At 51.5% G+C, this 27641-nt stretch overlaps 1 protein-coding gene and 1 pseudogene across 1 annotated transcript in view; both read left to right on the top strand.

Moving 5' to 3' along the window:
- Positions 1-2786: 2786 nt before the first annotated feature.
- On the top strand, positions 2787-3617 carry LOC131423771 (methylosome subunit pICln-like; annotated as a pseudogene).
- A 5497-nt stretch (positions 3618-9114) lies between these two features.
- Rspo4 (R-spondin 4) overlaps positions 9115-27641 on the top strand; it is a 32207-nt gene continuing 13680 nt past the window's right edge. The window contains exon 1 of the mRNA XM_046432998.1: positions 9115-9193. Coding sequence (XP_046288954.1) covers positions 9115-9193 — 79 coding nt within the window. The remainder of the gene's footprint in view (positions 9194-27641) is intronic.

Raw genomic sequence — 27641 nt, forward strand, 5'->3', positions numbered from 1 at the left:
CACCAAGATCTAAGTCAAGAATTGGGAAATGACCCCAAGAAACATGGCATGAGACAGAAAGAGTGGAACAGGAAGGGGAGGCAGTGGGTTATCCCGACGGCATACCACGGGCAGCTGGAGGTCGGTCCCCTTGGTCCTGGGAGACAGCACTCGGTGCCTTGGGCTCTCTTGCCCCCTGGATGAGGGAGTCGGGGTGTCTGTCCATCATCGCTCATGTCCATTAGCAAGTGGGGTGGGTTTTTCCCAATCATTGCATGTTTCAGTTCAATGATTTCAATTTGATTCTTTCTCATAACTAATTTCTTTGCTGAGATCTTATATGTTTTCATTTGTTTCAAGATAATTCATCATTTCTTGCCAAAGCATTTTTATGATGGATGCTTTAAAATATTTTTTCAGATGATCCCAACATCTTCATCTCTTTTGAATTCATTCTTTTTTAGTTATACATGACAGGAGACTGTATTTTGACCTATTATACATACATGGAGTGGGTGTATATTTTGCTAGGGATATTTAATATGTACATTTAAAGTAGCATTTACAATTACAATAACCTCCCATTCTTGTGGTCGTACATGATGTGGAGTTACACTCTCGTGTAATCGCATGTAAACCTAGAGAAGATGCGTCCGATTCATTCTACTTTCTTTCCTATTCCCATCCCTTTATTCTCCTTTGTGTAATCCAATTGATATCTTAATATTGGCATCCATTCATTGCATTTTCTCACTAAAAATTGTTATCCCAATTCTTGTTGTGGGGGGTAATTTCCTATTCTATACTGGACACTTTGGCTTTTATGTTAGGACACTTTAGATTTTCTCACATCTCTTCCTTGAACAGGCATCTTGCCGTTCAGGTGTAGCATGTAGGTTCCCATCTGCTCTTGTGGCTGTCCTTGCAATGACCGGTCAGTTGTCTGTTCTGGTCTGGTTCGTTCTTCTGGTGCTATGGGGCAAATATTATACTAATACCAAAAAAAAAAAAAATCAGACAAAGAGAGAAAAACAACAAAAGAAATACAGACCAATATCATTGGTGGAAATATTCCCGAAAGTCCCTAGCACAATATGAACTGACACAATTAAATAAATGACAAAAAGAATCAAACCCAATGGCTACATGAAGTTCATTGCACAACGAGAAGACTGAGTCGGTATTTGAAAAGCAATCAACGTAATGCTCCACATCCACGGGCAAAAGGAGAGAAATGAAACGATTCTGTCAACATACAGGGAAAGTCTGGCAGAACGTAACATCCAGGCATGAAAAAAAACTCTCAGAAAAAAATAGCAATAGGAACTTCCTCAACTTGATTAAGAGCATCCACAGAAACCTGCCAGCTAACTGCATGCTGAGGCTGAGGACTGAACACGTGTCACAAGGCGAGGGCATCTGCTCTTATCACTCTTATTCGGCCAGTTCTAGTGAGTTCCATAAGGCAGAAAAAAGAATAAAGGCACAAAGATCAGAAAGAAAGAAAATTGTCCCTATTTGCAGGTGACATCATTGTCTATGTAGAAACACCCAAAAAAATCTATGAAAATACTCCTAAAACTAATGAGTGGATTCAGCAAGTTGACAGGATACAAGATCAACCCACAAAACTCTACTGTATTTCTGTATACCAGCAGTGAATGTGTGGACAGCAAAATTCAAAGTAGCATTTACAGTTACTAAAAAAAGAAAGAATATACTTAGGCATAAATATAATAGTACATGTAGAAAACTTCTATGCTGCAAATGTTAAAACACTGATGTTAAAAATAATAAAGATCTGAGCAGAGAGCCCTGCATGGTGGTGCACGCCTGTAATCCCAGTGTCTTGGGAGGCTGAGGCAGGAGGATTACAAGTTCAAAGCTAGCCTCAGCAATTTAGTGAGGCCCTAAACAACTTGAGACCCTATCTCAAAAATAAAATCTAAAAAGGGATGGGGATGTTGTTCAGTGGTTGGGTTCACTCCCTGGTACCCCCCCCCCCAAAAAAAAATTAATAGACTTACCATGTTCATGGATTAGAAGGCTGAATATAGTAAAATGTCAATTTTCTCCAAATTTATATACTTGTTTAATGCAGTTCTAACCAAACTCCTAGCAAGATTTTTTTGTAGATATAGATGAGGATATTCTAAAATTTAGATGTGAAGTCAAAGGAACTAGAAAAGATAGTTAGAAAAAGACATTAAGAATTAATTGAGATGGATTGGCCAAATTAATTTCAAGATTTCATATGTCACAATAATAAACAAAGTGTGGTACTGGCAGACAGGAAGATATACAATCCACAGAAAAGAATAGATAAACCCCAAATAAATCCACAAAAATGGGCCCAACTAATTTTTGACAAAGGAGTGAAAGCAACTCAGTGGATGTAGGATAACCTCTATATGGAATCCCACTGGAGCAAAGGGACATTCACAGGTAAAAATATGGACCTGGACCTAAACTTCACACCTTACATAAAAGTTAACTTGAAATGGAGAGTAGAGTTAAATGTGAACTTATGTAGCTTTTTAGAAAGCAATAGGAGAGGACATCTTTGAGACGGAGGAGTGGAAAATGTTCTTGGACTTGACACTAAACCCGGGTTCCAATTCAAGAAAAAAAAAAGTGGGCCCCTGCCCCATAGAAATTAAACACCTTTGCTCTGTGAAAGACTCTACTAAGAAGATGAAAAGGAAAATTACAGACCAGGAGAAAATATTTGCAAATCATAAGTTTCTCTCTCTAGGATATGCAGGGAACTCTTAAGGCCCAACTATAAACAAAAACACCAGGGGTATTGCTGTGTCTTAGCTTTCTGAGAACCTGTTTCGATGCTCCCGGGTACAATGAGCTTCCTAAAGAGTTTCCCGCCGCAGGGGCAGGATGAGGGGCTTCGGCAACAGCAGCCAGATACAGAGGCTGTGCTGAACGGAAAGGGCCTGGGTATTGGCACTCTTTACATAACGGAGAGCCGCCTTAGTTAGATGTTTCTGGATTAGGATTCTCACTGGAATACCCCACCATTAGTTTACATGCGGTGTCCAGGGACCTAAATGCTTATCCTCGAGGGCATTTGTATGTTATGGTGAATGCCAATTTTGGAGAAAAAAATCAAAAGAATCTCTTGCTGATGAAGAGGAGGAAGATAGTGATGATGATGTTGAACCTATTACTGAATTTAGATTTGTGCCTAGTGATAAATCAGCATTGGAGGTGATGTTCACTGCAATGTGTGAATGCTAGGCTTTGCATCCAGATCCTGAGGATGAAGACTCAGATGATTATGATGGAGAAGAATATGATGTGGAAGCACATGAACAAGGGCAGGGGGATATTCCTACATTTTATACCTATGAAGAAGGATTATCCCATTTAACAGCAGAAGGGCAAGCTACACTGGAGAGATTAGAAGGAATGCTTTCTCAGTCTGTGAGCAGCCATTATAACATGGCTGGGATCCCCACAGAAGATTCAATAAGAGATTATGAAGATGGCATGGAGGTAGACACCACACCAACAGTTGCTGGACAGTTTGAGGATGCGAATGTTGATCACTGAAAATGATTTATGCTGCTTAAAAGTTCTGCTTATAACTAGGAGAGAACCTGGTGCCTCTTCCACTTTGGAGTGGGGTTAATGAAACTCTTTCCTTCTCCAAAACTCAACATTTAAATCAGTTCTTTCTCAAGACAGACTATACTGAGACAGCAAGTTGTCACCAGCAGAAGGAACCACGAACTTTATTAACAAAGGTGAATTAATTCATCCAAGGGGGTACTTGTAGTTTATCATTTACCCCAAAACTTTGTGCTAGGTACCCTATGAGTAAGCCTATAATTCCTGCCTTTGCTGTATGAATCATCTGTATAGTAGCAGGCCTGTGGTAAACATGCTCAGGAGCTTGGAGTGTGGGAAGAAAAGGCAAATATCTCAGAGGGATCAGCCTTTGTTATTCTCCACAGAGTCAAGAGTCTTTTACTGATTTGGGGGCCAAATTAATTAATTCAGGCCTCTGTAGTAGCCTCTTGGGAAATATCCTAGCTACAGATCCTGCCACTGACAAGAGTGTTTCTAGCTACCTTCTGCTCCTTCTGCCCTCTTTTACCAGTCTACCCTGTATAGCCTCTTAGGTTATATCATTTAATTTCCACCCTCTTAGGTTAGTTTTCTGTAACAGAACAGTGAACTGAAATGAAAATCCTCCAAGTACTTCTAATGATAATTGTTTTGTCTTTGTAATAACATAACAAATAAATCTACATTTTCTATAAAAAAATACCAAAAAAAAATTCTTAGACACAAATGGGTGTCAAAATACTTTATATACAACCAGAAATATGAAAAATTGTGCTGTATATATGTAATGAGAATTGTAATGCATTTTGCTGTCATTTATTTTTTTAAATCAATAAAAAAATCTTAAAATGTGCAAAAAATATGTATACACCCTTCATCAAAGAGAACATACAGAAATTTATACACAAGTATTTAAGGTAGCTTTATCCTTTTTTTTTTTTTTTTTTTTTTTTTTTAGTAAATGTTGAAGTAAGCACAAGCCCACTTTATTCTTAATAGCCAAATATTGGAAATTACCCAGTGCCCCTCATTGGAGGAATGGCTACACAGATATAATGTATCCATACCCTGGAAGATGACTCAGCACAAAAAAGCAACTAACTGCAAATACATGCAAAAAATGGAATGGCTCTCAAGGAAATTATGCTGAGTTAAGAAAGCCAATCTCAAAAGGATACATACTGCATGATTCCATTATAAAACAAAAACTTGTGTACAACATAATTACAGAGATGGAGAACAGATGAGTGGTTGCTAGGGAGTTAGGGCTGGAGAGGAGAGAGCAGAACCATAAACTAGTTGTGTGCCGGAGTCTTGTGGTGGTGGTGGAGTTAGGCATCTTGACTTGGTGGTGCTTATAACAAACTCTACGTGAGAGAACTCTGCATCCCAGGAAACCACTCTTCCCTGGGAAATATGAACAGTAGGTCACTTTGGCAGGACCCTCAGGTCGTTCTGGGGAAGAGCTTGGTCTTCACCAGGTGGAAGATACAGTTTTTCAGGCTGCTTAGCGAAAAGAACTTGTGGGGGCCACAGAAGACACAGGCAGGAGAAACTGTTATCACTAGGACAAGAAATGAAGGCCCAATGTGACCAATGAGCCAGATGTTCACCAGACTCATTTGCTTTTCCTCTGGGGTATAGTCCAGCACACATCTAGACTACATTTCCCAGCTGCCCTTGCGGGTTCACGTGGTCATGTGACTGAGTTCTAGCCAATAGGATGTGGGTAGACCAGCTCTATTCCTTCCACAAGACCTACCCCTTCTCAGTGAGATTTAAACCACATAGAAAACTGCAGATGTGCTGAACTCTTTTTATAATATTTTTTTCCTATATATACATACCCATGGTAAAGTTGAATTTATAAGTTAGGCACAGTAGGAGATTAACAATAACTAGTAAAAATAGAATGATTATAACAAATACTATAATAAAAGTTATGTGAATATGATCTCTCTGAAAATTTCTCACCGTACTTCCACCTTTTCTTTTTAAAGGAAGTACTTTACAGCTTCTCTTTTGGCAACATCACTACACTTGCACTTTGGGGCCGTTACTAAGGGTTACCTGAACATAAGCACTGAGAGATGATAATAGTTGATAATAGTCTGATAACCTAGTCAGCTACTATGTGATTAACGGGCTGGTAGCATATACAGAGTGGACATGCTGGACAAAAGGGTGGTGTGCATCCAGGGCTGGATGGAACAGGCTGTGTGAGATGTCATCACACTGCTCAGAACAGTGCACAATCTAAAACCTATTGTTTGTTTCTGGAATTTTCCATTTAATATTTTCAAACTGCTGTCAACTGCAGTTATCTGAAACTGTGGAAAGTGACACTGTGGATGAGGTGGGGCTCCTATACTGAAGAGGTGGAGCTCAAGCTGGAGGGAACCCGAGTCCCAGTTATCCCACAGAAGCCTGACTTATTAGAAACACGTGCCAAGCTTGTCTTCCTCTGCTGCTAGTGTCTAGTGTCTCCATAACTGACATCCCAAGGATGCACACTTCCTGGGCATGCCATCCGCATCACAAGCCCCAGTGTCCTCCCTGGGGACTGTCATTGGGGAATATTTGGGGTGAAAAGGGAGAAGGGTGAGGCAGGGAGGAGACTGGGTCAGCTTCCCACTCTCCTCAGTTTTGATGGGCTGGGTCCCCTCCCAGAGGGCAGCTGAGAAATCCAAATAGCTCATGGTAGCTCCAGAGAATTCCAGCGCCTCTGAGCATCGTAGGGAGGGGCTTGAACCCCAGGCCTTAGAACCCTAGAAATCAGATTTTGGAAAGACTGGAAGAGGTGTAACAAAATCCCATCTGTGCCATTGAACTAAAAGGGAAACGGACCTGACGTCCCCTAATAAATCAGGGATGCGTGTGTTCTCATTCATCCATTCATCTATTCTTTTATTCAATACACCAATATTTATTAATTCCTCATGGATCAGGCATACGGGGATCAAACAGAAGGTTCCTGTCTCGTGGAAACCACCCACAAGCCCGTTCCCCACACAAGTAGGCCAGCAGCACTCAGCAGAGTGGAGACTAAAGCGAGAGAAGGTGTTAAGGGAAACTGTGTGCTGTTTTTCCTGGTGCCATGAGAGGAGGTGTCCCCGAAGAAGCAGCACTGACCTAGACCAAGCCTTGAGGGCACCTGGGGAAGGGTTTCCCAGGATGAGAGAACAGAAAACCCCTGTGCACACGTAACAGGGGTCTGGGGAATAAGAGGAGGCCCAGGTAGCTGGAGCTGAAGGCCTGGGGTGGGGAGGAGAACTGGGAGAAGGGAAGAGGGCTTCATCCTGCAGAGCTGTGTGGCTTGGAGTAGCCCTGGTCTCTGCGTGACTCATTGTCCCTCTTGGCTCCTGTGGATGCTGCCCCCCTGGATCGGAAATGACTTGGGGCTGGGGGGGGAGACCTCGTCTCTGGCTGGGAAGAGTTGACAGTGTAGAGGGAGGGACAAATGCAGCCGTAGTTCCCAGCTGGTGTGACTAGAACTGTCAGAAGGCATGGTGGAAGCCCAGAGGAGGTACCAGGCCTGGCCTGAGAACCAGGGAAGGAGGGGCATTAGAGGACTGGGCCTGAGTGAGTCCTGGGAAGTGGGGAAGGGACTTAGGCCACCATTCTGTGGAAGGCTCAAGGTGAGGGGCCTGAAATACTGCAAGGAGGGGGCTCTTTGGCGTGAAAGGGGAGAAGCGTGAGGTGGGAAGGAGACTGGGGTCAGAGATGGCAGACCATGTGGCCTTGCAGGCCATTGTAGACAGCACACTGGGACACCGTGATTCCCACCCCAGCTCTGACCTAACCGAGGCACCCCCAGGCCTGAAGCCTCTGAGGCTCCATCTGTGAAATGGAACAGCTTGAATCCAATGACCCCTGTTGTCCTCCAGTGTGTGTGGTGCCCCACAGGAAGGATGGCCCAGCTGGGGCCATAGCACACACACCCTGTGTTTCTCTCTCCCCGACATTCTCAAGTGTCCCTCATTGCATTGGGATAACTGGAAGAGACACTCTCCTTTTCTTTTGGATCAAGCTACACAAGAACTGGGTGTGGTGGTGCACACCTGTAATCCCAGTGGCTTGGGAGGCTGAGACAGGAGAATTGCAAGTTCAAAGCCAGCCTATGCAACTGCAAGGCACTAAGCAACTTAGTGAGATCCTGTCTCTAAATAAGTACAAAATAGGGCTGGGGATGTGGCTCAGTGGTTAAGTGCCCCTAAGTTCAATCCCTGGTTAAAAAAAAAAAAAAAAGCCACACAGGTAGATTATGCAACAAGACAGTGAGTTCTTCTGGCCCTCCAAGGCTCTCACTCTTCCGATGGACTGTGCCTTCAGAGTGCCTAGGAGAGGCAAGAACTGCACCCAGGTTGACAGCTGACCTGCTGTATGGTCTTAGGCAAGTCACTTGGCCTCTCTGAGTTTCCCTTTCCTCCCCTACAAAGTAGTTCATCAAGACAGAAACAATCTGTGTATAAAATAACCATCTATAAAGTGTGTCCCCTAACACCAAGCACACAGGCCTTGGAAATGATAGCTAGCATGTTGTTCTCTGTTTTGGTGAGAAGAACAATTGGAGGCAGGAGGAAGCTGTTGGGTTGGAGGAGCAATTTGGCACCAAAAAGGTTAAATGGAACCAGCTGCCCCCAGTCCTGTTGATAAGGTTGGAGGAAACACAGTGCAGGTCCTCTGACCTGTCACAAGCGAATTTATGAGGTGCTGGACACTTTTGAGTCAAAAAGCGGAGGCTCCCGGCAGCTGCAGCAGGAAACACTCAGGGTCAGTGGCCAGAAGGGGCTCAGGACCCTCTTGAAAGAAAGAGAGAGCTGGGCAGTAGGCGCCGCGCAGACGGCCACCCAACAGGCAGGGAGGTGGAGAGGGATGGGACTCAGGCAGAGCCAGGGGCCCCGCCAGGTGAAGGCAGGGAGACTGAGGCGGAAAGGGACGCGCACACTGGCGAGAGTGAAGTCACGAAGACCGAGTCGGGGGAAAGGGGCCGAGTTGGGGCTCAGGACGCAAAACAGAAGACGCGAAGGGGTGGCCCTCGGGGCAGGAGGCAGATGCAGAAAGAGGAAAGGAAGGAAGGCCACAGGCGAAGAGCGGGTCAAGATGCGGCCGAGGGACTCTGGGGTCTGTGCGTCTGTACCTGCGGGTGCTTGTGCGCATGGCACGTGTCGGGGGCTCCTGATCGCGGGGCTGCGTCCACGTGCGGAGGACAGCCGGGGGCATGGGGTGGAGGGAGGGCGGGGACCCGGCGCTGCGATGGGTTGCCGGACAGACCAGGCTCAGGGACCCGCCAGGCGACCCCCCTGCGCCCGGCCCCGCGGGCGATCGCGCCGCCCCCGCGGGCCGGCTCCTCCCCGCGGGGGCAGTGCCCGCTGCGCCGACGCCCTCCCTCGACCTGGCGGCGGCCCCTGGGCGGACAGCGGGTCCCTGACGGCGGGAGCGACTCCGCGCCCAGCGGATGCGCCCCGCGCTCTCCGAGCAGCCCCAGCGCCACCGCCGGCCGTCGGGTCGCCCGGGGAGCCCCGCGCCCGCCTGGACCAGGCTGCACAGATGCGGGCGCCACTCTGCCTGCTGCTGCTCGTCGCCCACGCGGTGGACATGCTCGCCCTGAACCGAAGGAAGAAGCAAGGTATGAGGTGCGACAGGGCAGGCGCTGCGGGGCGATCGGGGATGTCCCTTGGGGCCTCTGCCTGATGCCTGGTTTCTGGGCTAGTCACTCCTCTAGGAAAACGTCAGACCCAACTGACAGATGGGGAGAGTGAGGCACCAGGCACCTGGTAAGAGAGCCATTGAGCAAGCTGGACCTGATGGCTCTCCAAGGAGGAGAGAGACTAGCAGGGCTTGCTCCCTGTCACCCCTGCCCCTCCCCTACCGTAGCAACTCTGAGCCAGCCTGGGGGATCAGGGGCTAGGAGACAGTGGTCGAGAAGCCATCGTAAGCATTCACGTCGAGTCCGGAGGTGACATCTAGAGCTCTGGTCTGAGAATCCAGATGTCCCGCTCCCAGCCTCATCACACACCCTGACTCATGGGGTCACCTCCCAGAAGGCAGTGATCCCGGGTGGGCCTCCTCTGGTGAGCTGAGCCAGATGTGAGACCTGAGTTCAAGTTCACTTATTCTGGGATTGACCTGGAAGGAATTCAGTGCCTCCAAGAGCCTCAGTCTTTCCATCCTTCCTCCCAGGGCCACTAAGAAGAAGGACCAAGGTTCAGATTCTAAATGTGTGTGTGTGTGGGGGGGCTACGTTCAGGGTCACCTCAGGGTCTTATCCCAAATGTCTCACTACTACAGTCAGATCTTGAGGAGGTGGGTGTGAAGCTGCCCCTGCAGGGTGACAATCAGCAGAGTCAATTAGCAGAGGAGAGCGGAGGAGAGCAGAGCAGCAAATGTCACACCTGAGCCCTGGCGCCCCAGGGTGCCTGTCTGAGAATCAGCTGGCAAGTGCCAGCCACTGTGCCGAGGGTGTTCCATGCTCTGTTTCGTGGAATCCCCACTATATCCTGTGTCATAGGCGTCATCTCGTTTTATAAAGCAGGGGACCCGAGGCTCCCCAACACCTGGTGGGATGCGTGTTTTCTGTCTCTCCAGCTTGGATCTGAGCTGGGGAAGAGGGGGAGACTGTTTGCCCTGGGGGGCTTCTCATGCTGTGGAACTCCTGGAATGCAGCAGGAAGGAGGGGGCTGTGGAGAGCTGGTGGGGTGCACAGCAGGGGATACACAGAGATGACAGGCAGGGAGTGAAGAGATGGGTGGCCTCAGGCAAGCTGGGGAGACTTGGGAGCTTCTGTGGCATCCCTCTTGAATGGCCTTTGACAGTGACTCAGAGCCATGGACTCTGAAACCTGGGTTCAAATCCCCGTGTCCCCAGCTGCATACCCATGGGGAGGTCACCTTGCTGCTCTGAACCCCAGTTTACCCACCTGAAGGTCCTGTAGGAGATCTCTAAGAACTTTCTCAATTGTAAAAAAATGTTGTTGTTGTTGTTGTTGTTTTTATAAAAAAAGCTTTCTCCTCCCAGACTCATCTTTAAAATGGGAATAAAAATAATTTTAAGGCCGGGTGCAGTGGCACACACCTGTAATCCCAGCAACTCGGGAGGCTGAGGCAGGAGGATTGCGAGTTCAAAGCCAGCCTCAGCAACTGTGAGGCCCTAAGCAACTCAGTGAGACCCTGACTCTAAATAAAGTGTAAAAGAGCCCTGGGATGTGGCTGAGTGGTTAAGCGCCCCTGGGTTCAATCTCCAGTATTAATAATAATCATAATATAATTTTTAAAAGTATTTGACTCATCAGGAAGATGGTGGGTGAGTCTAAACCAGTGAGTGTACATAGTCATTCATTCACTCGTTCATTCAGCAAGTGTGACAGGGCAGCCTCTGTGCCAGGCCCTGTGCTGGAGAACTCGGGGACGCCAAGGTGAACACACCCAGGCCTGCTCCGAAGGCTGCCAGGATACAGGGACAGCCCTGCCCTCGCTTCCCCACTCTCTTCGGGGGAAGGGCTTGCAGGACCCGCAGCCACCCCGTCTGAGCCTTCGCCCTTGGGGCCTGGCTCCCACAGACCCGAGCCTCCTTGGGTCCCACGTCACTGTTCCTTGATGAAACCCAATTTTTCTGTTTCTAAGACAAAAAAAGAATGAAAGAAAAGGCTTGAGAAAGGTTCTTGGATCTCAAGTGGCTCTTACAAAACATTTTGATTAATTAAGTATAAATGAATAAGAACCAGATGGGGACGTTTCTCTTGAAACGTGCCGGGGTGTCCTGGCCATGCGACAGGCAAAGTGAGGGGCTCTGGTTTGTATCCCCTCCCCACAGATCTGGAGCTCAATTTAGGTGATGAGGAGAAGCCAGACTGTGACTAACTTTCCCCAACATCCCAGGCCTGCAGGCGAGAGGTCCCCATGTTCACAGGCGACTTTTAGATCCTTCTAGACTGGAAGCAGCCAGGGGCAGAGGGAGGAGCCCTGGAATTCAGGTAGATGAGGATTCACACCCTGAGCCCCTCCTGCCCTCGCCCTATGATCTTGGGGAGGCCACACACCTCTCCATCTGTGAAATGGGAGCCGCTGTACCTGCCTCTGGGCAGTTGGGAAGATTTAGCACCGTCCCAGAGGGAAGGTTCTAGAAGGCACCCAACGGGGGGGGGGGGCTTCACAAGGATTCGGCCACTTCCCATCTGACAGCAGAGTGGAATGCACATGGCTTGGCGGAGGGGCGTCTCACACGGGTTAAGTCACCTGTGTCTCTGGCTCGTTTTGTGACATCACACAAACCTTCATTCTCTCTGAGCTTCTTTTTCATGTACCGTGAAATCACGAGCCCTGGAGGACTGAGAGGTGGACAGCAGGTGACACTTCTGTGCACAGTGCAGAACCTGTGTGCAGGGTCAGACGGTCCCCACTGTCAGCTGTGCACAGAGCAGGGGCCGACACCTGGGCAAGCAGGTGTCTAAAGGCAGGACTGGGGACAGGTCTTCAGGCCTGGCCATGACTCGCACAGAACGAGGTGTGTCCCCTGGATGCTGACACCCTGACCCAGCCAGGTCCAGGTGCACATCAGCAGCGAGAAGAAGGGAAACGCAGGTCGCTACAGGGCCAAGTGGAGGGGGTCACCTGGACAGCAAAGGGCTGGGCAGGTCGTCCTGTCCCCTGAGGGCAGGGTTTCTTTATAAATAGGTCCAGTTGAGAGCTGGAAAGCAGATACTCCACACAGGCGTCCAGCTCCCCCTCCCTCTGAAGCCAAGCGAAGGGGGTGCTGCTTCTACCTCCTGCTGCTGAGCCCTGGGGAGCGCGCCTCCTCTCCCAGGGATGGAGGCTGTCCAACTCCTGAGCTCCTTGAGTGTGAATCCACACTTGGTCACAGACGTAAGAGAGGCTCAGAGAGGGGCCCTGGCCTGCCCTGGAGCTCACAGCAGCTGAGCTGGGCCATGGATCCAGGGCTTGGGAGGCTCCATGGCTTGTGCCTGGAAATAGAAATGACTCCTGTCCCTGGCTGGCAGTCACAGAGTGGCTGCAAGGGGGGTGACTCTGACAGTGGAGGGACCATGATTTAGTCAGGTAGAGGTGGCAATGGGGTGGGGGGACTCCTGCAGGACAAGGGGAGAGTCTAGCCACGTAGGAAGAGCCCAAGAGACCCTGTGGCTGGAGGAAGTGGAGGTCCCGTTGCAGATGGGGCCAGAGTCCAGACAAGGAGGCTTGAGTGGATCTATCTGCCACTTTCATCATGAAGAACTACTGATTGGGCCTCTCCTCCCCTGAGCGGGGCACTGAAAAGGACAGCAGAGATGGCGCTCCAGGGTCACTGAGAACGTCACTGCAGGACCCTGTTTCTCCTCCACATAGCCCAGAGAAGCAGGCTGGCCACAGTCCCAGGCTCAGCTGGGGAATCTGAGGCACCAAGAGGACACACCACTTGGCTGAAGTGTCACTTGGATAAAGTTTATTCATCCATCTTCTGCCTGGTGAAAAAACCGAAGTTCACATTAATCCGAATAGGTTTGAGCTCATCGAGGGGTCAGGGAGATAAACTTAGTCGCAACCAGTACTTCTGAGCAAAGTGGAATGGAACGGAACAGAGAGAACAGAACAGAATAGTCTAGACTAGGGTAGGAGAGGAGAGGAGAGGGTACAGTAGGTCAGCAAAGTTTTTTTTTTTTTTTAAGGGCCAGGGAGTAAACATTTGGGGCTTTGTGGGTCCCTTAGGATGTGTCACATACCCCACTGCCTCAACTCCTGGGCTTGCAAAACCTCCCAGATTTGGCCTATAGGCCTTGGTCCATGAGCTTGCATTTCAGAAAATATCAGGATGCATCACAACCGTGAACGCCAATTATCATTTTGAGAAATGTGTTTTGGCTTCTGTGTCTATGTGTGTGTGTGTGTGACGGGGTGAGGTGGCTGTGTGTGCACACATCTGTGGATGCCAATGAGTGTGTGAATGGTGCTGTGTGTGTGTGCACTGTGTCTGCCCCAGGTGCTGTGTGTGAACTAACACAAAACTCTAGTTCTCACCATTGTCCACCATTGTGGGCGCCACTCAGTCACCCTTGCTGCTTCTACTCCCCCACGGCCAGCCAGGTGACCAGCGCAGGTCCTCATGAATGCAAGATGCGGGGCCTTGGGAAGGCAGGAGGATTCCCCATACTCCAGATGAGGAGACTGAGGCCCAGCAGGTTACAAGGGGATAGGCAGGGAGCTGGGGGTTGAGCCCTTGGTGTCTGTCCCAGGGATGCTGCAGGTCCTTAGTTTGGCGGTTTGTTTCTTGTCACCCTGAATCTGGTGGCCATGTCCTTCCAGCATATTTTAGCCCCTGGAAGGTGGAGGGACCCCTCAGGGCCCTCAGTGTCCTCCTGCATCACACACCGTGGGACAGCCATTGTGCGTCAGGCATGGCCTGGTCCCTTCACCTGGTCCTTGCCCAGGCCCGTCTGGTGGCCGCAGCTGCCCTTCTCCTGCCTGCGGAAGATGAAGGCTACTGTGGACTTCTCCAGAAGCCCACCTGGGCTGCCATTAACCAGCCCTCCTCTGTACAGCACTTCATAGTTTGAAGACTTCCATGTGGGGTAGGATCATTGATTAGAGGGGTGTTGAGGCCGAATAGGTCCATTGAGACCCTAAGACCCATCCCTGTCCAGCTGGAGACCCCAGCGCAGCACCTGTCCTAGGTCATCGGCAGGAGCTAGTGTAGGTGCAGCGGCACAGGGTGAGGACTCTGCGTGGACACAGAAGACAGCCCTACACATATGTGTGTTCTTAAAAACATGGTTTTTAAAAAAAATTTTTAAAAAGCTGTCCCTCGGTATCCTTGAGGAATTACCCATTTTTCAACCTACAGAAATGGCAGTTTCATGTGCTTCAACCCACACTCCTCTCCCGAAATTCTGTTTTGTCCTCTGAAAAATGTGGCTAATAATGGTCTCCTCGTGCAATTGCTCTGAAGGTCAAGTAAGGACAGGAGGCTTTCGGATGCCAGATCTGAGGACCTCAAGTCCCTGGTATAAAATAGTGGAGTGATTGCACATAACCTGGGTACATTCCCCATCTACTTTAAATCTTCTCTGGAATGATTATAAGACCTGATGCAATGTAACATGTCTATAAATAGTTGTTACACTCTATTGTTTAGGGAATGATATCAAGAAAAATGTCTGTTCATGCTCATTACACACCCAATTTCCTTTTTTTGTTAATATCTGCAACTGGAGGTTGGTCAAAACCTTGGATGCAGAAACTGACTCTGCTTAACTTTCTCTGGCATCAAAAGGGTAAAAAGGCTGTTTTGATTCGGTTTTTATGGTTGGGCTTGTATACAGGTCTTACCAGTATTATTTTATTCTGTTTGGCAATGTCAGACTCTGTTCTAGGTCCATTCTATGTATCAAGTTGATTAAATTCTCTTGATAAACCTGTGAGGTGAGCGCATTATTATGCCTATTTTACGGATGAGGAAACCAGGGCAAAGAGAGGGTAAGTAACTTTACCTAGTCCAATTCTGCCTGGTCCCAGAGCCTCAGCCCTGACTATTGAGCTTTATTGCCTGGTGGCCGCCTTTGCCCCTCATTGCCACCCAGTGAGGGACCATTATTATCCACATTTTATAGAAAAGGAAAAACTAAGGGAGAGGATTATTCACTGAAGTGTATGAGACTGTCATGTTTGTAAGTTGAAAACAGTCAAATGTTAGCAACTTCATATTTCAAATGCTTGACAGAATGAATTTGGCAAAACCAGAACTTAAATCAATAATTGAAGGCAGAGCTTCTTGGGTCCATAACCACTATGTCTGGGCTTGTCCCAGTTCATCCACATCACATCATATCCCCCGAGGTGGCTTGATCCTATTATTCTCCCTGTTATTCTACAGATGAGGCTGTCCATGCTCAGAGAGGGGAATCAACTTGTGGAGGTCACACAGCCCGGGTGGGGAGAGGTTGGGATGGGTGCTGACTCCCTCCTGAGGATGGCCCCACATCTCCGTGGGCTGGAATCTCCTTGGCCCTGTGTAAGTCCACACCATCCAGGACGCACCCACCCCAGCCTCCCCATGGGATTCCTCCAGATCCCACAGGAAAAGGTCCGCTTCCTGCCTTGGGATGAGCAAGGCTAGCTCTTCCCAGGCTCTGCTGTCCCAGGCTGGACCACCGCATCTGCCTGGAATGCTTTCTTGTAGTGAGGTTGTGCAACTCCTAGGGCCACTGCTCTGTGTTCCCCAGGCTCTGATGGCCTGCTGCCGCTGGGGGAATCTGATTCAAAAGAAAGGCACCCGGAGCCAGGGGACCCAGACCACACGGGGAAAACGCTTCCTTTCACCAGAGGACTCCACTTTCCCTGGAGCCTGATGGCACAGCCACATCCACCAGGGTGGGGACATGAAGAGAAATGTCACAGTGGCTCTTCAGAGCCAGCTCTGTTGTAGGGAGTGGGCACAGCTGTCTCAGCACGTCCAGACGGGCACTGGGGGACTCTGCCACTCACTAGCTGAGTGGCTCTGGAGAGGTCATCTCCGCATCTGGGCCTCTGTTTGCTGATGTGCAACACGGGACATGAACCATGTGTTCCCAGGACATAGGAAGCGAAGCATTCGGCCATGACTATTGGGAGTGCCTGGTGCCAGGCGGGGAGGCTGGGGTTTGGGATTTGTCAGGCCTGGGCTCAGCTCCCAGCTCCGCTACTGCCCGGGCTTGGGTGAAAATATTTCCCTCTTGAATGTCAGTGTTGTCCATCAGGATATGGGGCCAAGAACAGCATCTGCTTCCCATGGTCGTCCTGAGGATGAAGGCTATGCATGTGACCCGTCTGGAAGACAGTGGGTACTTAATTCATGGTCTGTAATGGTCATGCATCATAGGAGGTTGATTTTTCTGGTGTGCAGAATGCGCAAGCCTGATGTCACACATGGGCCTGGCTGTGTTTGAAGGTCCTCAACAGACCAGACTCGTCAAAATGTCATTTTAAGGAGCCTAGACTCCAAGATAAGTGTGGTCCTAAGTGCGGTGCAACTGTGTCATAGTGACCCACCATCTCTGAGCTTCTGTTCGTTCCTAAATTCCTCTTAAAGGATGACAGGGAGGATACATGGTGCAACGTGTGTGTGTGTGTGTGTGTGTGTGAGAGAGAGAGAGAGAGAGAGAGAGAGAGAGAGAGAGAGAGAGAGAGAGAGATGCTGACACATTACAAAACGTATAAATGATATGATGGCTGTTTGCGACTGGGGCTACGGTGGGGCCTGACTTCTGCCCGCTGCGCACAGCGCGCTGGAAAACCGAGTCAGACGGATTTATTTGGGACACGCCTTTCCTTCCTCCTCCCCTTTCAACCACCAATCACCTCCAGGCTCCTGAGTCCATCAGGCTCCGCCCACCCCAGGCATCTGAGCCAATCAGGCTCCTTAATGCATAGCACATTATCAGCGTCCTCCGGCCAAGACCTCGGTCTTGTTTTGGGTTTTCATTTTATTTTTCTGTATTTTTATAATTGTTACCAGTAGCTGGGTTTTCTTATTTTACTCTTAAGATTTCACTTCGTTTATTTTAAAACTTTTATTTAAACCTGCTAAAGTTATTTTTAAAGTTTTAGTTTCTATTAATTTTAAGAATAATTTATTTAAATGTATTTTGCAGAATTCCTTTTTTATTTCATTTTTACGTATTGTTTTTAGGTTTTTATTGCTTGATCTGTATTCGATCACTTAACTTTGCTATTTTACTGTAGCATTCTTTTAATTATCCTTATTTCATTTTTAATTCCTCTTATTTTAAAATGCTTATTTTTTGTTTTTCTTTAAACTTCATTTAACTTTAATTTTGCCCTTTTAGGGACGGCTACTGGGGACTGAACCCAGAAGTGCTTTGCCACTGAGCTACAGTCCCAGCTAAGACAGGGAGGCTGACCTTGAACTTGGAATCCCCCTGCCTCTGTGGCTGTATAAGGCTTCCCTGGACTGGGCGAGGTGGCCATCAGGGAGAGGGAGAGACCCGCTTCCGTGTTGTCTGTTGAGTTAGATGAAGGAGACCTCTAGCCCATACTTGAACCAGATCAATTAATTAGAACAAGGACATAATCAACTTAAATGTCACTAGATTCAAACACCTACACAATATGCACACAACTGATTCATGGTTTGACGGCTTAACCTGGAAGAAACATTCTGAACCCCAAAGAGCAAATGATTGACATGGGTTCACCTGGGAATCTGCACTCCCCCCTCTCCAAGAAAATCCTATCTATAGTCAGAGAGTCAACCCTGGGTGCATCCCTGTCTTCTCTGAGAGGCTGAGGTGGTGGGGGCTCAGCACCCTACCTTGGGAAGGGGGGTGCCTTTGCTTTGATGTCCTTTGAGGAGTCCTCTTGGGCCTTGCTTTCAACACATTCTGAAATTCGTGTAAGTCAAGAACCTGCGAAGGCAGCATTTGCCACCGTCCCCTTGGAGTGACCTCATCTGACCCCTGTCCAGGGACAGTATTACTCACATGCCCAACCCCCCCTTATTTTGACACTGACAATGTCTTCCTTCAGTCTGACACCATCTGCTAACTATGTGTTCCCTTGGAGAGGAGAAATCACTACATTGCAGACGATTTTGGGTCCATCCCTGGTGGGCCTCAGGCCTGAGAGAGTTCCCAGCTTTTGAAAGCCTACCAGGCAGGAGTCAGCGGAGAGACTGACAGGCCACCAAGCAGGCCCGGCCTAGTGTTGGGGACTGAGGCCCTGGCTTGCCCCTCGACAGCTCTTTGCTGTGCATACTGGAGCCACCCCCTTGACCTCTCTGAGCATCAGTTGTTCTTCATGAGAATGGGGTTAACTGAAGCCCCACCCTTGCAGGACTGTGGGGGCCTGGCCTGGCCTGGCCAGAGGTCACTGTGAGTCACCACCTGTTCTCAACTTGGAAGGTGACTTAGGGAGCCACCTAGACAGGGTCTCGAGTGTCACCCTAGGCTGGGGCAGCAGGTATGCAAGCTGCTTAAAAGCCACCACCAGAGGGAACCCAGACCAGTGCCTGGCCCCAGCAGAACCTGAGGGTCAAGGGTCAAGGAGGCATGGCAGGAACCGCGACAGGGAGAAGCCGAGGCGATTCACAGAGGCGAGGGGAGGCGAGGGGTGGACAGTCGCGGGCTCAGGTCCCTTTAGTACAAGGACAGGTTACATCTGCCCAGTGCCTGCTCCGTGTGACGCTGCCGAGGCCATCTGCCCTTCGGTTCTTGCAGTAAGCCACGGGTGACGTGTGGCTGTCCTCCTTCCTGGGACCCTGTTTCCCTCACCATCAGCCTCACTCTGAGTGTCCCTGGGGCCTCCACCCTGTGGTCCATCCCCCTCAGCACCAGAGGGAGCATTCAAGGTGACCGCTTCCAGGAAGTTCCAGCACCACCCAGACTGCTCCCGAGCCACCACGGGGTCGGCCGTCCACCCGTCCACCTGCGCCCCGGGTCTCGGGCCTTCTCTGGGCTGAGCTGTCTCCCGCCTTGGAGCTTTGTGCCTGGTCCCTCCACCCTGAGCACATCTCAGAGAGGCACTTCTGGTGGCCCAGGCCCTCCTGTCACTTTGTTTGCTCTGGTCAGCTCCGTGTCACTGTCTGCAATGACCCTGTCCCTGCTGGGATGGAAACTTCCTGAGGGTTAGGGCTGTCGTGTTCACTGGTGTCTCTCTGGTGCCTAGAGCGGAGCCTGGCCCACAGTGATCACCCCTCGATGTCCCCAGGGACGGGCTCCAGCACCCCATTGGTACCACAATCCCACATGCTCAGTCCCTTTCACAGGTGGCATCAGATCTGTAAAACCCTGCACATCCTCCCCTTCGCTTGAAGCCACCTTCGGATTAGTTCTGATACCTACTGCAAGGCAAATGCTGTGCAAATAGCTGTTCTGTTATTTGGGGGGTGGCGGGGGTGGGCGGGGGTGACAGTGAGAAAGTCTGTGCATATTCAGTCCCGACTTTTGATTTTATTTTTGTTGTTGTTTGTGGTACAGGGGTTTGAACCCAGGGGCAGCCCACCACCAAACCACAGCTCTAGGTCTGGTTTTTTTGTTTGTTTGTTTGTTTTGTTTTGTTTTGCTACAGGGCCTCACTAAGTTACTGAGGCTGGTTTCGAAATTGTGATCCTCCTGCCTCAGCCTCCCTAGTCAGTGGGATTACAAGCGTATGCCTCCTCACCCAGCAAGGCTTTTTTTTCCAAAGTATTTTTGACATGAGACCCATGGATAGGAAGGATGACCGTTGTGAGCCCCCCATAAGTATTTGTGGAAAGAACAGTCTTCCAGGGTGGGCGATTGTCTCCGTTTCCATATGAGCAAGCTGAGGTTAGGTGACTGTCCCAGGGTGTCAGGTGTGGGCTGGGATGGAGAGCAGGTTTATCTGGTCCCAGACCTTGGATTCCCCCTTCTCCCTCTGCCTCACTGCCTCACTCTCTCTGGGGGACGGAGTGGCAGAAGGAGAGACCCCAGCCATCCTCAACCCCAGAGCAGGGAGCAACAATGGGAAGGGCAGACCTGGTCTCCCCAGTCAGAGGAGAGGCCAAGCTGGGTACAGTCCCAGGCAGGAAGGAACAGCTAGAGAGAGAGAGAAGCCAAACACACCCATTCAGAGACCTGAGTCCCTGCCCTCACTGTGTGGCTCTGAACACGTTCCTGCCCCTCTCTGAGCTTCAGGGCACCATCTATAAAGTGCCATTACTACCCTGTGTGTTCTAGTGAACAGACACTGCCCAAACTCCCTTGTCCAAATGGGAGACCTTTTGGATCCTGCCTATCTTGTGGGCCATAATAATATTTCATTCTTGTTTTCATCTTCAGTTTGGAAAACTAGTGATGTGGAGCAGCTTCTCATGTGGTTACTGGCTGATTTATCTTTCTTCTTTGAAATACTGGTAATATCTTTGTCCATTCCCACCCTCTTTTTCTTATTGATTTATAGGAGCTCTTTGTATATTAAGGACAGCTACCCTTGGCTTGCTTTGTGGGTGACTGGCTTAATGATCAGGAAGTTATAAACACTGCGTGTGCTTTTTTTCTTCTCCAATTCTTATTTCTAAAACCCAATCTTTAATCACTTTGGCCAGACCTCAGAGCTTTTTGGTAACTTTGAGGCATCAAGTAGCCCAATCCAGTGCTAAAATTTTAAAATATAGGTCTGATCCAAAGCTCTCTCTTCTTCCCAGCACTAACTTGGCTGCCCTGTGGGGAGCTGGGCCTCACCCTCACTCCATCCCTCCTCCTCCCAGGCTCCTTCCTCCCTGGTGCTAGGCAGCTTTTGCCACTAGAATGAAATACGGGAGGTAATTAACTGAAAAGAGAAATGTTTTATTGCGCTTAAAATCTGGAAGTTCCACTCCAAACTGGGTGACCCTCTTGCTTTGTGTGCTGGGTGGCAATGTGGGAAGCAAAAGAGGGAGAAAGAGAGGTCAGAGTCCCATGTCCCCCTTTAAGGGAATTCCCCCCACCCCCCTACAGCCCTCCCAGGCCCCACCTCCCGGGAGGGACAGAGCCTTCAGCACAGGGACCTCTGGGGGACACTCGTCCTGGCCATGGCACCCTGTGTGTTGGGGAGCAGGAGCAGGGATGGGAACAGAGACGGCTGTCACCTACCTCCCGGGTACTCCCGTGGCCTCCCAACCCGGGCCCCGTCACCAGAGAACAACAGAAGGGGCCAGGCCCACGCGTTCGGGTGCCCTCTCCGTGCCCCCTGCCCTCGCCCATCTGGGCTGGGAACCTGCAGCTTGGGTCAACCCCAGCTGCCTCCTTCAGTGTCCCTTGACTGGGACAGGAAACGGCCCAGGGGTAGTGCCGCTGCCCCAGGACTGGCCTCACCCCTTCTGCATCTCTGCTAAGTCCCCCTCATCCTTGTGGGCACAGGGCGGGTCCACAGGTGTCATCCGGCAGGTCAGAGTGCCCATTCAGTACCTTCCCGGCCGTCACACGATGAGCCCGCCTGGCGGGGAGGGCCTGTCCCCGCTCCCTGGACAGCCCTGAGGTGCTCTAGGCCAGAGCTGCCACGGCTGGGGCGGCCAGGGGGCAGGGACAAGGAGCAGGAGGAGAGGTTGGTCCCCTGCCCCATAGTCCAGGAGGGGGTATTGGCCCCAGTTTGGGATTCATGAGGCGGCTTCCTTTACCGCATAAGTTGGGAGGGAGGGAGGACCCGGGGCTTTGTTTCCAAGACACAAGTTCTGCAACAGCAAGGTCAGTACCATTCGTTCATTCATTCAACAAACGCTGGCAGGCCCTGTACCAGGTGCTGGAGGGTCAATGGCGAGAAAGGCAGAAGTCCTGGGGAGGTTCATCTTTCCAGTCTAGTGTTACTTCATGTCTCTTTCCACCCTTATGTTCCTGGAGTCTAAAACAGAGCCTGGTACATAGTAGGTATTCAAGAAATATTTGCTGAATGGCTGAAAGATAAGCTTAAAAACACAGAGCTTAGCTGGGCCCAGTGGTGCTCGCCTATAATCCCCGCAGCTCAGGAGGCTGAGGCAGGAGGACACAAGTTTGAGGCCCTAAGCAACTTAGTGAGGCCCTGTCTCAAAATAAATAAATAAATAAAAAGGGCTGGAGATGTGGCTCAGTGGTCAAGTGGCCCTGGGTTCAATCCCTGCTACCAAAAAGAAAGAAAGGAAAAAAAAGTCCCCAGGGGTGTTGCCTCAGAGGGGCTGGGCTGTTCTGACTGACAGGGTCCAGGGCTGAGGCCACCCTGGGGCTACCAGCCCGACCTTTAGACCAGGCCCCGCCCTGGTGCTTAAAGTGGACCTGTTTGGTGGTCTGTGTTCTTCCTGAGATGGCCTGGCTGGACATCCAGCTTGCCACTCATGGCTGTGTGAACCTGGGTAACTCACCTACCTTCTCTGTGCCTTAGCATCGCTCTCAGATGAGTTCATAATACCCACTTTCCAGGGTTGCTGGGACAGTGTGGCCCATGTGGGAGCTCACAGCTGCTCACTGCTGTGACCTGCCATCTGCCAGGCTATTCAGGGGTGAGTCACGTTTAACACCCTGATGCAGTGAACCTTCAGGAGGATGTCTGAAGACAGTTTTATCCCCATTTTACAGACAGGGAAACTGAGGCTCGGGGTGGTTAGGTTGGGTTTGCATCCAGCCTCTCTGCTTCTAGACCTGGTGCTTCCAGCTGCTCCAGTCCTGCAGATCTCCTCTCCTACTGCTGTGATCGCTGTGGGGCTCTGGCCGGTTCCCAGGCCCTCCAGGGCTACCCTCAGAAGTGGACAAAGGGAGGCCGACGGACCGGGCACAAGGTCCTCACTCTGACCCCCTCCTTGCCTCAGCCACAGCAGCTCTGCGCTTCTCCGCTTCATTAGTTGAGCTCCCATCCCATATCTGGGCCAAAGGGGCTGAGAAAAAGTCCCAAAGCCCTTCATGGAGACAAGCCTTTGTGTTTCAGGTGGGAAAACCGAGGGCCAGCGTCACGGGGCTCTGCCGAGGGTCACAGGGTGACGCGGCTCTGCCAGGACAGGAGTCCTAGCGCTGAGCTGTCTCCGACGCGCCTGGGAGGAGGGAAGCGGGTGTCTGGAGAGCAGACCGCAAAACGGGGGTCTTTCTCGGGCGGGTCTGGGGGCACCTCACTCCTGCCTTCAGGGGTCCTGGCCCTGCCGTCCTCCCGGGGCTCCTGGGGCTCCCCGGGTTTGGACCCTGGAAACGTCCCCATTCCCTACTTGCAACATGGAGCATCCTGATTGGCATGTCCTGCCAGGCTCCTGAGTACTGCAAACACCTGCTGCCCCCGACAAAGCTCTGACACTTCTCAAGGAGCCACGGAGACACAAGAGGGGTCTCCACCCTACAGAGCCCGGGAATCGGACCCCATGAGGGGGGAAAGGGGTGAGTGGGGGGTGTTTCTTGTCCCCCAGGGCTGCCCGGCCCGGGTCTCACGGTGTTTTCTGACTACGGAGGTTAGGTGCAGAGAGGATCGAGAGGCAAGGGACCTACCCAAGGTCACCACCAGGCCACCCTGCTGTGGGACAAAGCCACAATTAGAAAGAGCCACAACCCGTGGGGATCTCTGTGGCCCTTGAGAGTCACTCAGCAAGTGGTCACTGAGACCCACTGTGACGAGGTGTGGTCATTACAGGAGAAGCTGAGGCACAGGGCACGGTGGCCAGTCACTCAGACATGACAAGGAACTAGCTTCTCGATTATTCCCTGGATGAAGGGCAATGACACCCGCCTGACGATGTCACAACAGACGATTCCTTACGTAATGTCACAAACTCGACAACATGGTGACTCTTTTGCACACAAGACACTTCTGTGACATCTCCAGAGACAGACTGATGTTGTGAGTTTTACACTCAGGACAGCTTGGTGACAGCTCTGTGTTCTTGGATAACCGGGTGCTGCTCTCCGGAGAGGCGGCTGTGGCTCCCCCCCCCCCCCCGCCCCAATCTCCTCTGCCTCCAGCAAAGTGCACTAGTGACAGGAATCCCAAGGCAGCCGTCCCCTCCCCTGCCCCCATTCAGTGCCTCTGAAGGACACGGTGGCTGCTCACCACCAGGAACACAAATGTTCTTCCCCTAATGAGGACTCAGTAGCAGGCAGAGTCCATCTGGTAGGTCCAGGGCGGGTCCCTACAGCAAGAGGGAAGTGGAGGGTCGGCCTGGGAGGGAGCCGGGCGCAGCAGCTGCTCTGCCTGCCATTGTCCCCACATGGGTCCCAGAAAGGCCTGACGGGGGCAGCCCAGGGCTGGGGTCAGGCCTTCTCCGTGCTTCAGCCCTGGGCACCAGGGTCCTTTAGGGGTGGGTCTCACCACACGCCTGCCACTGTCCTGGGGCACACGGGGACCCACCAACCCTGTCCTTCCTACCAATGACAGCAAGGACTGTAACCAACTCAAGCTACTTGGGAAAATGACCCTCCCATGGGTGGTGACAGGAGTCAGGTTGCCCCTCCCAAATATCAGCCCAACCTGCCCCCCCCTCCTCCTGCCATCAAAGGTCACAAGGGCAAGGCGCCACGACCTGGTAGAGTCGGGGTCCGGTCAGCGAGGGTCCAGTCTAGCTCCACCACATGCAGTTTCGGCCTTTGAGCCTTTGCTTTCCCAGCTGTGAAGTGGGGAGTCACAATAGTGTCCCACAGCGAGGCCCGGGAGCCACGCCACCCGCTTCCCTGGGGCTTGGGAGCAAGGGGGACTGGCAGGCCCCACCTTGGGTCATCTGCATCAAACCCACCTTTAAACCCTTGACTCCTGAGCTTACTGTGTGCACATGGCAGTGTGGGAAGCCCGATGACCCCTAGAATAATTTTGAGGATCTCACAAGTTTATGCCCGTACACCCCCAGGTACACAGGGTGCTCTTGCTGTCCCACTTGGGCTTGGAGAGGTGGGATGGTGGACAGTCCAGCTAGAGTCTATCTTAGACACTGGCTTTCAATGGACCAGTGATGGAGAGGGCCATGGTAGAGTCAGGGTTCAAACCTACTTCTGTTGCTCCCCTGGCCAACGGTGACCCTCAGATTAACATCACGTCAGAATCACCTGAGGTGCCAGGCAATCCCAGTGGTTCAGGAGGCTGAGGCAGGAGGATCACGAGTTCACAGCCAAAGGGAGGCCGTAAGCAACTGAGTGAGACCCTGTCTCTAAATAAAACACAAAATGGGGCTGGGATGTGGCTCGAGTGCCCCTGGGTTCCATCCCTTTCTTTGCCCCCGAGGCTTCTCCTTCTGGTGGAATGCACCCTGGACCTCCGCGGGGGAGGAAAGAATGCAGGAGAAAGGTCAGCGGCCTGTCCTTCCTGGGCACCCTTTCCTGCCTCCGTGAAAATCACGTGGATCCTGAGGGGGGCAGTGGCCTCAGCCCAGCCCCGGGGCAGCTGGGCTCGCAAGGCTTGTTGCTCGGCATGGGGATTAAGGGGGCACCCAGGAGGCACTGGCTGGAGGCAGCACGGCTGGAGGTCACCCCATCACTGTCTGCTGAACATGTGCCCTTCAGGGACCACCAGTCCAGCCCTGGGAAGAGGCCCGTGGGCTAGAGGCCTCGCACTCTGCGTCCTGGAGTCTCCTGGGGGACTCATCTCCAGGACCCAACCCAGGCTGGGCATGGCGCAATCTGCCCCCACGGCGGGGATGTGCCGGGGGCCCCCCTGAGCCAGCCCCCAGTGGTGGCGACTGCCTCCCAGATGTGGCTGTCTCGGCGGGCCTCCAGATGTTGTTTATTTCCCTTGGTCATCAGTGACATGCGTCCCCATTGCCAGGAGGGAGCTGGGGTGGTCTGTGTGGGGCCCTCTTGTGTGGCTCGGAATCCCAAGGGCAGAGCAGGACAGGGCAGGCAGGGCCTTGGCCCTCGGAGGCTCACTGCCCTGGGGTGAGAGGCAGTGCTCCTTCTGCCCGCTCACCCTCTCAGCCCCAGGGAGCCCTTCAGGACAGCTGTAGGACATCCTTAGTCCACCATAACTAATGATGTTCTCATGCAAGACGCGCTTCCCTGGGCACACCCCAATTATGAAGAAACTCTACCCCAGGAAATGTTGGCGTCAAAGAAAAAGCACTGATTGTCAAAGGCATTCCAGAATCGCAGATGCCCGTGGAGGCAGGGCAGGTGGTGAAGGTCGCCGTAGTAACAGTGATGTCACTGAGACCCTCTCAAAGGGTCAGACCCTGCCCGGCTCCTCACGACATGCCTTGGAAGCCTGCCAGCAGGGTGACAGGTGGGAAACCTCTGGCACAGAGAGGTTCACCCAGGAGTACAAGGTCACGTGGGCAAGGGCTAAGGGACAGAGCTGGGATTGGAACCCAAACTGTCTGACCTTTAACCCTGCTCCACACTCGTGGTTTCCAAAGTGTGCTTCTGGGACCAACAGCATCGCCATCCCCTGGGAACCCCTTAGCAATGCAGACTCCCAGGCTCAGCCCAGGTAGGCCAGAGCAGCAGGTCTGCAGGGAGGCCCAGCACGGTGCTTTCCACAAGCTCTAGGAGTGAATCTGGTGCATGCCCAAGGCTGAGGACTCCTCAGTGGCTCACCTGTAGTCCCAGCTACTCCGAGGCCAAGGCAGGAGGACTGCGAGAGCCCAGGAGTTTTAGGCCATGTCGCAAGACCTGTGTCTTAAGAAAAAGAAAAAACAAGAGTCCCCGCTAGGCAGAATGAGCTCCTAAAGGTGAAGAGGGCACAGGAGGCAGCTCAGGAAGGAGAACCATCAGCAGTGACCTTTGCCCTCAGGAGCGGAGGAGGGAGTGGGAGGTCTGCGGCTAGCTGGAGCCAACACCCTCCAGTTATGTAACTGCAGCCAATCCCGGCCCTGCGAGGATGCAGGCCCAGCGTTGGCAGATGTTCTGGCTTTTTCCAGAGAAGTCCAAATTCCAACTTTTTATTTGAAATCTCTTGATTTTATAAATGTTGGCCATCTGTCCAAATTAGTCCTAAAAAAGTGGGGCTGGAGGCCTTGGCCTGGGCTCCCAGGATATGCCAGTCACAGGCCTGCCGGGCGGCGGGGAGCTGTCTGGGATAACCCGTCATTCACAGGGGCCCAGGGGCCCCCCAGCCTCTGCAGCCCCTCAAGGGAAGAGCTGCAGGGTGGAAGTGGATGTGGCAGAGGTGACTTTAGATCCACCCAAAAGGAAAAGAACACAGAGGTCACTTGCAAACATCGAGGCACCAATTCCTGGAAAACAAGATGCTGAGGCCCATTTTCAGGATGTGGCTGACGGGAGGCTGGGGATTTGTCTTAAGAGCTACAATCTTTCCTTGTTCCCAACAGAAGGAATAAACCTAGCCGGGCACAGTGGCGCACGCCTGTAATCCCAATGGCTCCGGAGGCTGAGGGAGGAGGATCACAGGTTCAAAGCCAGCCTCAGCAACTTAGTGAGGCTGTGAGCAACCTGGTGAGAGGCTGTCTCTAAATAAAAAATAAAAAGGGCTGGGGATGTGGCTCAGTGGTTAGGCGCTCCTGGGTCCAGTCCCCAGGACCAAAACCGAACAAAAAAAATAAACCTCTCACCCAAGACCAACACTGCCCACAGTGTCTCTGCCAGGGACTCTTAAAGGAGGGAGGGGCCAAAGGGTGGTTCCCGGTCCTACTGTGTGTCATGGCAGTGGGGGAGCAGGAAGAGAGTGTGGGTGTATAGAGGAGCCCCTAATATGTGTAGGACACTTTCTGAG

Source organism: Marmota monax, unplaced genomic scaffold (assembly GCF_021218885.2).
Source record: "Marmota monax isolate L192 unplaced genomic scaffold, Marmota_monax_Labrador192_F-V1.1 WCK01_AAM20220418_F8-fsc00014, whole genome shotgun sequence".
Classification (NCBI taxonomy): domain Eukaryota; kingdom Metazoa; phylum Chordata; class Mammalia; order Rodentia; family Sciuridae; genus Marmota; species Marmota monax.